The sequence below is a fragment of the Prionailurus viverrinus genome, chromosome A1, assembly GCF_022837055.1.
Source record: "Prionailurus viverrinus isolate Anna chromosome A1, UM_Priviv_1.0, whole genome shotgun sequence".
Lineage (NCBI taxonomy): Eukaryota > Metazoa > Chordata > Mammalia > Carnivora > Felidae > Prionailurus > Prionailurus viverrinus.
The window spans coordinates 173,962,215-173,978,237 of NC_062561.1; the positions used below are offsets into that span (position 1 = coordinate 173,962,215).

General features: G+C 57.5%; 1 protein-coding gene across 3 annotated transcripts; it reads left to right on the forward strand.

Moving 5' to 3' along the window:
* Positions 1–171: 171 nt before the first annotated feature.
* DBN1 (drebrin 1) lies at positions 172–15,700 on the forward strand. 3 transcript variants are annotated; one of them, XM_047865989.1, is made up of 15 exons: positions 172–864; positions 5,584–5,639; positions 6,253–6,365; positions 6,524–6,598; positions 6,699–6,845; positions 6,984–7,061; positions 7,336–7,487; positions 7,572–7,635; positions 11,409–11,468; positions 11,555–11,678; positions 12,474–12,611; positions 12,949–13,113; positions 13,542–14,221; positions 14,487–14,589; positions 14,812–15,700. In XM_047865989.1, the coding sequence occupies exons 1-15, from the start codon at positions 779–781 to the stop codon at positions 14,880–14,882; spliced, it is 2,112 nt and encodes a 703-aa protein (XP_047721945.1). In that variant the 5' UTR covers positions 172–778; the 3' UTR covers positions 14,883–15,700. The 3 variants fall into 3 exon arrangements, with proteins under 3 accessions (XP_047721945.1, XP_047721936.1, XP_047721925.1); XM_047865969.1 differs by lacking the exon at positions 12,474–12,611 and having other exon boundaries at positions 179–864; XM_047865980.1 differs by lacking the exons at positions 12,474–12,611; positions 12,949–13,113 and having other exon boundaries at positions 173–864.
* The last annotated feature ends 323 nt before the right edge of the window (positions 15,701–16,023 follow it).

The window sequence follows — 16,023 nt, forward strand, 5'->3', positions numbered from 1 at the left end:
TAGGCAGGGAAAGAAATTGGATTTGGGGTGGAGACACAAGTGACAGTGGATAGTGATGGGGATGGACTAGGAATGGGCCCTTCGGAGGTGGGGATGAGCTGCAGATGGGCCAGGGTGGCTGGTCCAATTGGGTTGGGTTAGGGGGTTGGGACAGAAATGGGTTTAAACTGGTTTGGGATGACGGTGAGGCTGGGACGAAGAGAAATGAAGCACGGAGTGGGGCTGAGTGGGGCTGGGCCCGAATGGAATGAAGTGGGTTTGGAACTGGGACAAGGAGCTGGAAAGAAGAGGGGTGAAGCTGGGCCTGGGTAGTGGTTGCATACGGTAAGTGTGGTGAGGTAGGGTCTCGGCTGGGTAAAGGGCTGGAGAAGTGGGTGAGCGCCTACGTTGGGAACACTGTAGGCGAGGTTTTAGGACGTGGGTGGGACGCGCCTTGAGAGCTGAAGGGCAGACCCGCTCCCGGGCGAAGAGTGCAGGGGCTGTGGGTGAGGGGCGTGGGGGCGCCCCGGGGCAGGCCGGGAAGGGGGGGCGGGCCTCCCCCTGCGCCGGGCCAGGGCGGCGCTAGGACCGAGCGCGCGGAGGGAGTGAGCCGGGCGGAGCCTGCGCCCCCCGCCCCCCGCCGGCCGGCTCCCCTCCCCCCGGCCGCTGGCTCGCTCGGCTCGCAACGCTGCAGAGGCTCCGAGGCGGCAGCGGCGGCGACTCCTTCTTTCCTTCCCTGCTCCTCTGGCCGTCCGTCCGTCTGTGCGTCTGTCCGTTCGGTCTCGGTCCGGCCAGCAGCATGGCTGGCGTCAGCTTCAGCGGCCACCGCCTGGAGCTGCTGGCGGCGTACGAGGAGGTGATTCGGGAGGAGAGCGCGGCCGACTGGTGAGCCCCCCGCCCCCGCCCCCCCGGCCCCTTTGTCCCCGCGCCGCCGCCGCCGCGCCTTTGTTTCCACCCGGCTCCGCCGCCCTGCAGCCGGGAAGGGAGGGGGAGACCCCGAAATGGTGCAGCGGCCCGGGAGGGCCAGGGAGGGGCTGCCTTTGTGCGTGCCGGGGGAGGGGCCGGGCCGGGCCAGGCGGGGCACTGCCGGGCCCGAGCTCCCACAGGCGGCCCCAGTCTCGCGGTGGGAGCGGTGGCCCGACGCAGGTCAGGGAGAGGCAGGGTCCCAGAAGTGTGGTCCGGGGCCGCATGGCCCTGCGGTAGCCCATCCCCCGCCCTCTGCCCTTCCGCCCCGGGCCCGGGGGACAGGTGTGCACGGGGCGGCCAAGGGCACCTTCGCCACCTTCGAGCGGGCGAAGACCGGGCGGGGACGAGGCGGGGACCGAGCTAGCGGAGCCAGCGCAGCCTGCCTTGCCCAGCCCGGCCCGGCCACAGCACAAAGGAAAGCTAGGGCGGGGGAGGAGCAGGGCGGGCTGGGGGCCGGGGCGCCCCGCCCACCGGGGGGCCTCTCGGAGTTGGGGTGTGATGGAAAGACGTTCTTTGACACATAGCAATCACCCAGTGACTCCTGTTCCCCTCAGGGGTCGTGGAGGAGGCAGAGATGAGTCCTCTTCTCTCCGACCCGACCCAGAGGGGATTGTGGGGACTAGGCATCAGGGCTGGGAGATGCAACGGGGACTGAACTGCCTGGCTAGGTGGCCATCTGGGGTTCCTGGGAGGAAGCCCTCAGGCGCACAAGTGTGGAGGGAACCCCCAAAGAGGGATGAGAGGGCGAGTAGATCCACTGAGCCCCTAAGCCTCATGGCCCAGTGGCCAGGGACTCTCAGCTCCCTGGTGGGGGAAAGCTGAACTACCCTCTCCCGCTTCCCCAGCTGTTGTCTTCCCCTGAGCTGTATGAGGGGATGGGCCACCTGCTCTCCCTCTGGAGTCCCCTGGGTGGCAGGAAAGCAAACTGCCCCATTCAGGAATCATCTTGCCCCAAAATACTCTCTCCTGGGACAGGTACCCATTCTGTTCTCTAGGCCTGTTCTTCTCCTGACAGGCAGGAAACTGAGGCACAGAGAGAGGATAGGCGTGAGGGACCTCACCTGGGCTGGCTTCACCCTCACCTTAGGAGGGCAGTTGGGTAGGGACACTGACCTGGGGGCTGGAGGAGGGGCAAGATGGCCAGGCGCCCATGCCATGGTACTGCAGCACTGGCTGGCAGCCAGGCCTGGAGGGATGGACGCGGGAGACAAGCTCTCATGTCCTGCAGGTCAGTCACAGGAGAGGCCAGCACAGGCTAAGTGGGCAGGCGGCCCACCTATTGTCCCAGCCCTGCCTCAAGGGGGCTGAGATCATGGGAGGAGTTCAGGGCAAGTGGCCGGCTTGGCCTGGTGGAGAAGTTAGCCTTGGGATATGGGCCCTGTCTGCAGAGAGGCACAGCCCACCCTAAGACATCCCCCTCACCCCCCGGTCTGGTGGTTAGTGTCTGCCATCACCCCATTTCCCCCCTAACCTCCCAGAAATTGGGCTCTGGCGGCCTAGTACAGGGCCACACAACCACTGCTGGCCCACATCCTGCTTAGCAGAGGCCTGGGCTCCCAACGCCCAGCAGCATCCATGTGGCCAAAGCAAGTTATTCATCACTGGCATGCGTCACCCCCCCATCTGGGTTGTGTGTGGGACACACACACACACACACACACACACACACGCAGACACGCACCCTCGCACATGCACACATTTGCTCACTCCCAAGGGCCCAGATAGCATTTTGTAAAAAGAGTGTGAGAATCATATCCTGCGGAGTGGGCCATGAATTCCCCCAAGGCCCAATACAGAGCCAGGGGTACAGTGGGGTCTCAAGACTCATGGGCAGACCCTGCACTAGGAGGCCAGAGGAGGGCATCTTGGGTACAGTTGCTGTCTTGGTCAAGGGGCTTGGCACTGCCTTCACTTCCCTTGCCTCTGAGTGGGAGGGAAGGGGATGGGGGAGCTCACTCCTAGGTGGCAGAGCCTCTGAAATGGACCACTGCCCTGGCACTGGGCCCAGGAAGTCAGGTTATGTAGTGGGAAGAGCAAGTGTTGTCCTGGGTGTGACACTACTCACTGTGTGACCACACACAAAGTGTCTGCTCCCCTCTGGTCTTTTTGAAAAGATGAAGAGGCGACAGGACTCCACCATATCTGGGACCCCCAAGACCCTTCCAGCTGCAACATCCTGAGAGTAGGATTGTCCTGAAGAGTCCACCTGCCTTTGGTCCCCCACCTCAGCTGAACTCAGGATCTCCCGGGAGTGGCTACACTCCAGTCCCCACCCCACCCTAGTCCAGTGTCTCTGGCTTAGGTGGTTTCTCAGAGTTTGTGTCAGTATCACAGGTACCTACTGTTGCTGCCCTATGCTGGTCTTGGAACCCAGGGAGTGATAAGTGTGGATTGACCAAATCAAATGCTCAGCTTCACAAAGCTTACAGCTAGGGCATTGTCTGTCTTCAGGGGTTGGAGCTGGTAAGACAGGTAGATTCCTGGGCCTCCCTTCCTGATACCTTGTGGTGTCACCAGCTCCCACCCATGCAGGCCCAGGCTGCCTCTGATGTGTTGGAGGAGCTCAGGTCTAGTGAAAGCTAGGATGGGTTCAGATGCCTCTTGCTGTCCTTGCTGGGGTGTGGTAAGTGCTCTGGGAAGGTGCAGCTTAGGGCAGGGCTTTCTTGGGAGCTGGCACTGGGGGCCCTGAAGGATTTCAGCCAAGGGTGGGCAGTGGGGTAGAGAACTAAGTCTGGCCTTCCTGTGGAGGGAACCACATATGCAGAGGCTCCAGGGTGGGAAATATCCAGAATTGTGTTTGGGATAAGGGAGCCATCCAGCACACCCCAAGTGTTTGGTGTGGATATGGATGTCTGGCTGGAAAGACAGGTGGGGCGGAGCTCAGGGTTGAAGGCCTGCAACTTAGGCATGGTTTCTGCCAGGCAAGGGCTGTGGCCATAGCAGGAAAAGATGGCCAGAGGTGGGTAGGCAAGGGTTGGGGCGGAAGGGGTCCTTGGCAGGCAGGTGTTCTTGCGGGGAGCAAGGGCCCCCAGAGAGGCTGACAAGTTGTTCCAGCGAGATGTGATATCTAGAGCAGTGTCTGGCAGCCAGGGTCTTTGAGTTCTGCCTCTATTTCTGGTCTGCAGAATGGAGACAGACAGACTCTCCCTGCTTCTCTGAGGGCCCTTTGTTCCCAGTGGTGGGTTAGGGTAGCCAGACAGGTGGTGGGACAGCTGTGCTGGGAAGCAGCTGCCAGGGTTGGGGCCCAGGCAACAGTTGGACCAGGAGCTCCCAGCCCCACAGCCCACCTGTGTCCCTTTCTGGAGGGGGGGATCCCAAGAAGCAGGGGGCTAGGGATCTTGACTTGTGCTGACCCCTTGAGACTGGGCCAGGCCCTCCTTCCTTCCCTGGGCCCTCCTCCTTCCTTCCTCCCTCCCTCCCTCCCCCTTCTTCTCTCCCCCTCCTTCTCTCCCCCTCCTTCCTCTTCCCGCTCTCCCTCCCCCTTTCTTCCCTTGCTCCCTCTGTCTTTCGTTTTCTCTTCATCCCTTCACTTCCTTTCTTTTCTCTTTCTTCCTCCTTTCTTTCTGTTTCCCCCTCCCTTTCTCTTCTCCATCACCTTGCCTCCCCTTCTTCTAGCTCCTAGCCTCCTCCACTTGTTCTGGGAGTAGAGAAAGGAAAGCGTGGAGAAGGAGCTTGAGACCTCCTGAGCCTCCGGGACAAGGCTCTTCTTCCTCGCTCCAGTGGGTTCTCAGGAAACGTCTCTGCCTTCCCTTGCGCGAAATGGATGCTGTGCCACTGCTACTTGGGGAGAAAAAGCCAGGGCAGAAAAAGCTAAGGAGGGGGAAGGAAGAAGGCTGCTACAGTCAGCTTTCTGGTGAAGCTAAGGCAGAAGGAAAGGCCAGCATTCCCGGGAGGCCAGGGCCTCAGCTCTGGCAGAGGCCTAGGGCCTGGAAGGCCAGGAGAACATGCCAGGGGTCTGAGTCTGGGCAAGAGTGACAAGAGTGGCCACGTTGACCTCATCCCCATTTCTGAGAGGCCAAGATTGAGGCCAAAGCCATGTCCCCAGGGTCCTTTGTGTTCAGGAGAATGTGGGTAGGGTGGGCCAGTCATGTGCCAATTGCCAGGTTGCCATGGTTACCCAGGGATGCCCATCGAAGAGAGCACCAGGTTCTCTCTCCTCCCCCTCCCTTGCCATGGGAGGAGGGGCTGTGGGTACTGAAGAACACGCCAGGTAGGTTCCTGGCGACAGCCAATGGAGGATGAGGATCATGGTAGCCAGGGAACGGTAACCAAGGAACCGTCGCCTTGGAATCTCCCATCTCACACCCGCTCACTGGGTTGTAGGCTGCCAGGGCCCAGGCTCTGAGCATGGGACACATAGGCTCCCTCAAAGCCAGCGACCAGGCAGCGAATACTGCCCCATTGCCTACTCCCCAGCTGACCCAGGCCTCCCTGTCCCAGGTCCCAGGCTGCCTCCCACTGGGCTTCAGCCAGAATTGGTGCCTAGCCCTGCTGTCGTGATGACATGGCAGTGCTGGGCCAGAATCCCTACTCTTGGCCTGCCCCCTCTGTGTTCCTCCTCCTCCCCAGAGCCATCCCCACCCAAAATTGGCAGCCTGGGCCCTGACAGTACTCTGAGCCACCCCTCCCTTTCCCCAGGGCTCTGTACACATATGAGGATGGCTCAGATGACCTCAAGCTTGCAGCATCAGGAGGTAAGAATTCCAGCCATTCCTTTGCCTTCCTCTCCGCCCCCTCCTCTGGTTGTTTTCTTCCCCACCCGCCTGGCTGCAAGCCATCTCCTTGCTTGCAGCCAGTCGACCCACACTTGTCTGCCTGTGTCCTTCCTCCAGCCATCCCTAAGATCCCCAGGGTGGGGAGGGAGGGAGCCTTGCTTGCTATTTGATTATAAGAAGAGTGAGCCTCAGAAAGGGAGAGTGACTGCCCAAAGTCACTCAGCTAGGAGAGAAGGGGCCTGGCAGGTATGGCCCGGATCACTTCCACTTTCTCGGGAACCCAGGGGTTTTAAATTTTACCTCAGCGGGCACTAGCACGGTGTAAGAGATGGTGTGCGAACAGTGAGACAAGGGATGTGTGAAGAACAAACACTTCCTCAGTCCTACCCTAAGTCAGGCCCCAGGGGTTTCAGAGACAAAGCTCGCTCCTGCCTGCTGGCCCTGTCTCACACCAGCACGGAACTGCGGGGCCTCCAGATCTCTGGGTGTGCCTGCAGAGCCCACGAGAGGAGTCTTTCCTTCGGGCTCCAGGCCCTTTGCAGGGTAAGGGTTCAGGAGATGGAGAGTCCTGATACCCTCCTGATTCCCCCAGATGGGGGTTTGCAGGAGCTCTCCGGCCACTTTGAGAACCAGAAGGTGATGTACGGCTTCTGCAGCGTCAAGGACTCCCAGGCTGCTCTGCCAAAATATGTGCTCATCAACTGGGTATGCAGCTATGGGCTGGGAAGGGAGTAAAGGCCCCACTTCACCCACTGACACCACCAGAGAGCGCCCCACTAGCCCCCTGGAAAGAGAGCCCGGGGCCTCAGGCTGCTGACCCCTCTTGTCCTTTCCCGACCTCCTCTTCCCTGGGTACTTTGCAGGTTGGTGAAGATGTGCCTGATGCCCGCAAATGCGCTTGTGCCAGCCACGTGGCTAAGGTGGCTGAATTCTTCCAGGTGCGAGTGGGGTTGGGGCTTGTGGGAGCAGGGTCTCTGCACTGGCTGGTGGTAGTGATGGGACAGAGCCATGCTGCCTGAACACGACTTCTTGCTACAGGGTGTCGACGTGATTGTGAACGCCAGCAGCGTGGAAGACATAGATGCAGGTGCCATCGGGCAGCGACTCTCCAATGGGCTAGCGCGGCTCTCCAGCCCTGTGCTGCACCGACTGCGGCTACGTGAGGATGAGAACGCCGAGCCGGTGGTCAGTGTGCCTGGGGCAGGCTGGCCCTGCCAGGGCTGCACCTGCCCCACCACCCTTGGTCCTCACCCTTTGTGTATGGCAGCTCCCGGAGCACTCAGCCCATTCTCCCCACTCATGCCAAGCCATTTGACTTTGCAGGGCACCACCTATCAGAAAACTGATGCAGCTGTGGAAATGAAGCGGATTAACCGCGAGCAGTTCTGGGAGCAAGCCAAGGTGTGGACCTTGGCCCCAGCTTTCAGGCTGAGCTGCCCCTCCCTGACCCTACCCCAAGACATAGCTCTGGCTTCTATCCCCAGGTCCCTCCCTTAAACAATGTGTTCCATCTTGTTTGCTACCCCAGCTGAAAGAGGGAGCCCTTTTGGCTTTATGCCTATAGGGCATAAATCCCAGAACTGGTACCTCCCCAATCCTGGGTTGGGGATGGGCTGGAGGGGCAGAGGCGGGCCCCAGCTCAGGGCCTGCACTGCCTTGGTGTGGGGGGTTGCAGAAGGAGGAAGAGCTGAGGAAGGAGGAAGAGCGGAAGAAGGCTCTGGATGAGAGACTCCGGTTTGAGCAAGAGCGGATGGAGCAGGAGCGGCAGGAGCAGGAGGAGCGGGAACGGCGCTACCGAGAGCGGGAACAGCAGATAGAGGAGCACAGGTCGGCCCTGCCCCACCCCAGGCCACATGCTCCAGGCCTTCGGTGGGCCCACCCTCAGGTGTGCATGCTGGCTTATCGTTCCAGGAGGAAACAGCAGACGTTAGAAGCTGAGGAGGCCAAGCGGCGGTTGAAAGAGCAGTCTATCTTTGTAAGTTTTTAGCCAGGGCTCCCAGTCTCCTAGTGAGGGGAAGTGAGAATGGTCCTTGTGTTCCTGGGCTTCGCGGGAGGGGCGGGGGGATATCCGTGGCTTGGGGACAGTTCCAGGTGTTCAGGGTACCTTTGCATGGACATGGAGTATCACAGTGTGTCAGGCCTGCCACCTGATCATGTGGGCCTCTGTTCCTTGGCTGTGGAAAGAAACCTCCTTGGAAGAAGCTTCTTTTATAGAATAGAAGAGAAAATCTACCATGACCTTCACTGACCAGCCTCCCTCTACCCCTCCCAATGGAGCCTAAAAGGCTTGGGGTGGATTGGGCACACTTCCTGCACTTTGGGGTCTGGCGGCGTGGTCCCCACCACAGTTGTGCTGCAGAGCCACATGAATGAGCCCGGGCCAGTGCTCTGAGCATCTGTAGTATCTCCTTTAGAGTAGCCCCTGTTCCGAGGGTGCCGTCTGACATCCAAACATTGGGATGGGCCGTGGGACCTGACCCTTTAAAATCATAGTGGAGTTGAGTCTTCTTGCTTTGAATTGAATTTTGTATTTCAGCAATAGCTAAAGTCGTTCAGGGCTGAACATGGTATAGTTCAGGATGGGAGGTGGGTACTACTCATCTGGATTGGGACTATGATGGCCATTTGTGCTGCGGGGACACAGGGTCATACTCACAGGAGGCTGGGAGGGAGGAGACCGGTCAGCCCTGCAGAGGCCCTGGCATGAAGTGGCTGTCATAGTTCACTGTAATCACAGTAGCCCCTCAGGGCGGAGATGATGTGTGGTTAGTAAGCTCCACCTGCAATCGTTCATTCAGCAAACGTTTGTCACCTGCCATGTGCCAGGTGTTCGAAACAGTGGAGAACAAGGTGGGCAAGATTTTTTTCAAAATTAATCGGTGAATCCGCTTATTTTGAATTGTGCCGAAACGTATGTAACATAAAATGTGCCACCTTAACCATTTTTTAAGCGTACAGCTTAGTGGCATTAAGATTGCCAATATATTCGTATTGTACAACTGTCATCACTATTTATCCTCAAAAATTTCATCTTCCCATACTGAAACTCTGTCTGCATTAAACATTAAACTCCCCATTCTCTGTTTCCCCAGACCTCAGGCAACTGCCTTTCTACTTTGTATGAATTTGACGCCTCTGAAGTACCTCATTTGAATGGAATCATGTAATATTTTTTCCTTTTGTGACTAGGTTATTTCACTTCGCAGTGTTTTCAAGGTTCATCCATGTGTCAGAATGTCTTCCTTTTTAAGGCTGATAATACTCCATTGTATGTATACACCACATTTTGTTTACCCATTCAGAGCAAGGTCATTTTGAAAAAGTTGATTTTGACAGAAAATTTCACCATACGCACTCAGAAGTAGAAACAGTAGTAGAGTGAATCCCCTGATCACTCATCTTCCCCAGTTGTCAGCATTTTAGTCAAAGTCTTAGAAGTCTTAACACCATTACCATTACATTAGAGTCTCGTCTGGCCCTTCAAGTGTGGCTCATGTGACAGTGACAGTGGATGCTCTAGCAGGTCAGTGTGGTGACCCTACAACTGCAGGACTTTAAAGACAGTCCCGTGTGTGAATTTTGGAATTTAGGACCATAAAATGCTTTCTCCTTGCTTAAGCTGTTCTGCTTTCTGTCCTCTGTTAAGAATTGCATTCCTTATACTGAGTTCCGTTTTTGCCTGGGCTGCCAGGGAGCTCCCCATGTATCTGAAGCTGCTCAGGCACAGCAGTGCTTTTGACCCTATGATTAGTGTATTGATCTCACTTTCCTACCCAGAGCCCTAATTTGTTTCAGTGTTTTGCACGTTGTTGGTAGTTAAGGCTTTTGTGATGAGCTTGCCTCTAGTCCTTTTTTTGAATCTGTCAAAGGACTCTAGTGAGGTTACACTAGCCAGTGCTGGAACATCATCAAAGGCTGGTGGCATGTAATTTATAGGAAGGCAAGGACCCTGCCTGGAGCTGAGTGAGCTGAGGAGCAAGGGAAATATGAATGGAAATAGAGAGAGGTAGGTCAGAGGAGGACTTTAGATTTCATTCTGGAAGACACAAAGCTGTGGTTGGAGTGACATCCATCTTGAGGGGTACTTTGGAGGGCCATTTTCTTAATGTATCCTGAGGGGAAAATTGAAGTTTTAGATTATGTGCTCAAAACAAAGAAGCTCTGTAACTTCACCACCTTATCTGCAGCTTATTCTCTCTGCATCAGTCCCCTCCCCCAACCTACCCCATTTGCCACAATAGTAGCAGGAGCAGCATTGATTAAAAATCTTTGATGTAGTGAGTTCAGTTGTGCAAATGTGTGCCAACTGAACCATGTGCTGGCCGCTCACACACAGATCTGACTTCTCAGCCTGTGTCACCCACAGGGGGCAGAGGTGATGATCCCAGAAAAAGGAAATTATGATATAGTGTCATCTGTGGTGTATGCCTGGAACACCTCATGGAGACCCAAAAATGACCTGAATGGGCGAGGGTCCTTTTGTTCAGGAGGCAGTGCCAAACTGAGGCTGAAAGCAGGAAGAGTTGAACCTGGGGTGGGAGTTGGGCATTTGGGGCAAGAGGGATTGATCTCCCATGTGAAGGCATGGAGGTGGGAAATGGTGTGCGTGTTCCAGGAACTGTGACTACATTGTGCTGAGGACTTTGTGTTTCATCTTACAGGTAGTGTGGGTGAGTCACGGCGGGAGGAGAGTGTGAGAGAGGTGACGGGCTAGATCAGGCAAGCGAAAGGGAATGTAGGATAAACAAGGAGCCCCATCTGCCTTTACTCCTGGGGTTGCGGCCTCAAAACTGTCCAGTGCAGGTAGCTAGTGAAGTGCAGTAGAGGATGGTCTGCAGCAAGCTGGGGTGAGGGTTCCAGCAGTACAGCTCTGGCCAAGAGCACACGGGCCATTGTTGCCAGGGCTTCTGGCATTTCAGGAGAAACTAGAGATCCTGATTTCGGTCTGATACTCCTGATTTTTAAGTGGTAGCAACTAATGTTTTAAAAACATCATACTGGGGGTGCCTGGGTGACTCAGTTGGTTAAGTGTCCGACTCCTCTAACTTTAGCTCAGGTCGTGGATGGAGCCCCATATCGGGCTCTACACCGAGAGTGGAGCCTCCTTGGGATTCTCTCTCTCCCTCCCTCTCTGCCTCTACCCCATGTGTATACATGCACTTTCTCTCTCTCAAAATAAATGAGTAAACATTAAAAAAAATAATAAAAACATCATACTGGCAAAACAAAAGCTGTCTGTGGGCCATACTCAGCTAGTACTCACTCCGGCTCATGAGAAGCTCCCCAAGGGATGTTAAGCTAGGAGAAATCATGGTCTGATTTGGATTTTGGAAAAAATCTTTTTATGGGAAGAGAGCAAGGATATGGGACTAATGAGAAGCCTCCTGTCATAATGCCAAGATCCGGGCATCAGTGATGGGGGTGTGGTTGGCTAGGTACTGAGGTAGGAGGTCCAGGAAAAGTTAGCTACAAAGCAGGGAGCACTCCTGAATGACCCTGGATGCCTGTTGGATCTCGGGGTGATGGTGCAGGAGTCCCTGAGCTGGGTACCCAGGGCCTGTCTGAGCTGGAGATGAGGTGGCTGAGGGCCTTGTAGATAAAGGGACTATGCGACTGGGTAGTGAAGGGAGCAGGGGTGCCGCCCCCAAGCTGCTTCCTGCCAGGTTGTGGAGAAAACATGAGGCCTGTAAGAAGGCCAAGAGCTCCTAGGAGAGTGGGATGACCAGGACACTGTCTTTTTGGTTTCAGGGTGACCAGCGGGATGAAGAAGAAGAGACCCAGATGAAGAAGTCAGAATCAGAGGTAGAGGTGAGAGTTGGGGGAGCAGGACAAAGTGAGGTGGGCAGGGCTTGCCTTAGCTGGGCCTGGCTCTCACCCTTTCTTTGTGCCCCTAGGAGGCAGCAGCTATTATTGCCCAGCGGCCTGACAACCCACGGGAGTTCTTCAAGCAGCAGGAACGAGTTGCGTCGGCCTCTGCGGGCAGCTGCGATGCACCCTCACCCTTCAACCACCGACCAGGTAGTCCCAGGTCTAACCCCGCCCCCCACCTGACCCCCTCTCCTCAGGTTTTGGGCCTGAGCCTCTCTGCGACTCTTTCTTGGAAGGGAAGCCTTCCTTGCCCAAGGACCCCTTTGGAGAAGGCAAGGCCATCCATTCATCAAGTGTGCTTTCACCCACTGGCTCCCAGGTGGCAGGACTGAGAGGGGCTCAGGTGGGGGGGGGGGGGGGGTTGGTGTTGGCCTTGGCTGAGCAACAGGTAGTGCTAGAGGTCATCTGGGCAGCTCTGGCATGGGCTGAAACCACCCCTCCCGCCCCCTCCCCCCGCCCTTGAGTGTTGGGAGTGGCCCTCCTGGGGTTGAACTAGGTCTTGCCTGAAGGGCTGTGGGTGCATGTGCGGTGGACTCTTACTCTGGCCCTGAGTTTGAGCAGCCTGGAGCCTGTACCCAGTGCTCACCATTGGGATTCTCCCTGTGCAGCTTCCACCTCCCTCCACAAAGCACCCTCCTGCTGATCTGAGTGTTTGCCCCTGCTGTGTGCTTGGCCTTGTGCTGGGGTTCCAGGGGTGGGGCAGGCTGTCCCTGTACTGCTTTGAGTCTGGCTTTGTGTGGCAAGCTCATTGCTCTGCTTGTCTGGTGCTGGTGGGAATCATCTGATGGTTTGAGGCTGTGGCCTAGTATGGCTGATTGTGTGCCCTAGCGGAAGGCAGTTTGGACTTCTAGGGCCAGCCCTGGGGGCGGGTAAGGCCTCATGGGGGTGGGGGGGAGACTGACCCTCTCTTGTCCTCTGTCTCTCTCTGTCTGTCTCTCTCGGCAGGTCGTCCGTACTGCCCTTTCATAAAGGCATCGGACAGTGGGCCTTCCTCCTCCTCCTCTTCCTCCTCCTCCCCTCCACGGACTCCCTTTCCCTATATCACCTGTCACCGCACCCCAAACCTCTCTTCCTCCCTCCCATGTAGGTAGCAGCCCCAGGCCTCAGTGGGGTGGGGTAAGGAGGGCCCCGCTTCCCAGCAGTGCCCCTGCCCTCCCCCATCCTGACCGCTGATCTCTGGTGTTTGTCCCCAGAGCAGGTATTACCTGCCTCTTTCCCCTGGCCCTGAAGAGGCTCTTGTCCCAAGGGACCTGGCTTCTAGGGTCTGGAGCTGTGGTCTGGCCCCTGAAGGGCTGGGGGGCTCCTAGCCCCTACCCAGGCTCCAGACAGGAGGTGATGGCCAGGCCCCCAAGGTGGACAATCCTGGTCCCACCTGGCTCCCTTGGCCCTTACTGACCAGCCTGGGGGTTTGTTCCCATAGGCAGCCACCTGGACAGCCACCGGAGGATGGCACCCACCCCCATCCCCACCCGGAGCCCATCTGACTCCAGCACGGCTTCTACCCCTGTCGCTGAACAGATTGAGCGGGCTCTGGATGAGGTCACGTCCTCGCAGCCTCCACCACTGCCTCCGCCACCCCCTCAAGGTGAATGAGGGGCTGCACCCTAGCTGCACCAGGCCTCTCCCCAGTCCCCAGGCTGGGAACCCCACGTGGCCATAGTAACAACTCCTTAGGGATCTGGGCCACCCATCACTGGGCCTCCCAGTAGCTATGGCAGGGAGGAAGCTTGGTGTTGCAGTCAGACCTGCTATCTCTGAATCTCAGTATCTCTCACTGGAATGCGGATGGGGCCTTCCTCCCAGGGCTGCCGAGCAGTTTAAAGACACTAGGAGATAAAGGGGCAGCAGGGCCCAGTGGGTGTTCTGGAAGGTGCTCTGTATGGAGCTCTTAGTGGAAGCCTTCTGTCCTGGAAGTCAGGGGGTAGGCAGAGTACAGTAGGGTGGCTGTCCCAGGCCTGCTTCTTTCCCTGAGGGAGCTGACCACATCTCTCTCCTGCATTTGTGCTACTGCAGAGACCCAGGAGCCCGAGCCTGGCCTGGATAGCGAAGAGACCAGCAAAGAGGCCAGAGCAACAGCCCCTCAGGCCTGGGCAGGCCCCATGGAGGAGCCCCCACAGGCACCAGAGCCTCCCCAGGGGCAAGGCAGCCCCACGGAGGACTTGATGTTCATGGCATCTCCAGAGCAGGCTGTCCTGGCTGCCCCTCTGGAGCCTGCCATGGCCAACACCACCACAGCTGACATCCCGGTAGCTGATGCCATTGAAACCGACACTGCCACTGCCGATACCGCTGTTGCCAACACCATTTCCCCTGCCGCTGCCAGCCTCATTGACCTATGGCCTGGCAATGGGGAAGAGGCCTCCACATCCCAGGCTGAGCCTAGGGTCCCTACACCACCTTCAGGTGCCGAGGTCACTCTGGCAGAGGTACCCCTGCTAGATGAGGTGGTTGAGGAGCCACTGCCACTGGCAGGCAAAGGCTGTGCCAACCTTCTCAATTTTGATGAGCTGCCTGAGCCGCCAGCTACCTTCTGTGACCCAGAAGAGGAAATAGAAGGGGAGCCTCTGGCCACCTCCCAGGTCCCAACTCTGCCCTCTGCTCTAGAGGAGCTGGATCAGGAGCCAGAGCTGGAGCCAGAGCCAGAGCCCCACCTGCTGACCAATGGCGAGACCACCCAGAAGGAGGGGACCCAGGTGGGGCAGGGACAGCCTGGTGGTAGGGGTGGTGGTCAGGGTTCTAGCAGGCAGTACCTCCATTCTCTGAGACCCATATTATTGGAGGGAGGCTCCATTTCATTCTCCCTCCTTGGGCCATCTCTGCTTTTGTGCCCAAGGCAGGCATATGTTTCCCTGGAAACCACTGATAGAATCACTGGTTGCTGGGGAAACGCTCAGGCCTGGTAGGTCAGCCCTAGCCCTCCTGGGTGGGGCCCAGTGACCTGGAGCTTTCCTCCTGCAGGCCAGTGAGGGGTACTTCAGCCAATCACAGGAGGAGGAGTTCGCCCAATCCGAAGAGCTGTGCGCAAAGGCCCCGCCTCCTGTGTTCTACAACAAACCTCCAGGTAGTGCTGGGGTGGGTGATAGGGAGGAGTTCCGGTAGGGGTGCTGGGTTCAAGTGTGAAGATGCGCGCGCGCGCGCACACACACACACACACACACACACACAATCACTTGGGGGTGTTGCGTTCAAGTGTGGATACAGCCACAGCTCCCAGGGGTTTGGGGAAACAGCCATGGATGTGCTGGGCCATCTCCTTATCTTCCCTCCTTTCCCAACACCATAGAAATCGACATCACCTGCTGGGATGCAGACCCAGTACCAGAAGAGGAGGAGGGCTTCGAGGGCGGTGATTAGCGGTGGCGCCCGCCCTCAGGCTGCCCTCGCCAAGGCCGCCCACCTGTGCCGGCCTCTGGCCAGACGGCCCGCCGTGCCTGCACTCGCAGCAGCTCCGCCTGGCACCCACTCCGGATTCCGGCCCTGGCCCGGGACTTGGCCGCTTCCCCACCCACAGGGCCTGACTTTTACAGCTTTTCTCTTTTTTTTAAAGTTGATAGGAGACTTGTACAGTTGACTGGTTTTCCTCCCGTTGGTAGTTGAGACGCTGTTGCAAATTCTACCCCCTCCCCGCCCGGACCAGATTGTAGCTCTTAGTCCTCCCTGCTCACTCAGCTGGACGGGGTGGAGGCCTCGCCCTTCGTGGGAGCCTGGCGTCGGGGGAGCTCTGGTGGGAAAATGCCCCACCTCTTTTCCTAGTTTTATGTTTCTTGGAAAAATATCACTTTGTATTCTCTGTCCAGGGCTTCAGATATTTTGCACGAATTTTAAAACATGGCAATAAATGGCTCGTGGGCTCTGGCTCCCTGGGACCCCCTCCCCGCCCTTCTCTTGACCCCTCCCCGCCTGGCCCAAAGGAAGTAGGCCCAGCTGGGGCCCCTCGGCTTCCAGGCCCTTTCCTGCCCCCCTCCTGCTGGGCAGGTCCCAAGCTGGAGGCCCTAGGCGCGGATCAGGTTAGGGCTATCTATCCGTGGGGCCCGGGGCTTAAATGGCCCCTCCCTAACTCCTCCCTCTTTGCTTGGGTTCCTTTTTCACGTTCAGTAACTGTTTTTGGAAAGCACAAACTTCTGTAACGGGTCGTGCTCATGTCTGTTAATAAAGAAATCCAGATCCCTTCAGGCCTGCTGCTCCGGGCCTCCAGGGGCGGATCTGTGGTGTGCGGCCTCCCCTGACCCCCATTCCCAACTCTTCCCACCTCCAAGGCCACAGGGAGCACCCTCACCGTGATCTCACGGGCAGGGAAGGTAGGGTCTGGAGCTCCCAGGGGAATCAGCCTGTGAAGTTTAGTTCTTCAACCTCAGGTCAGTTTTTAGCCAGAAGACGCGTTCAGGTTCTGGGTCGCCAAGGCCCAGGCACGCCTGGCTACCAAAACCTTGGGCGCTAGCAGTGGGTGGCCCCTCCGCTTGTACCAAACCAGATCACACACCTTTATTATCCTCAA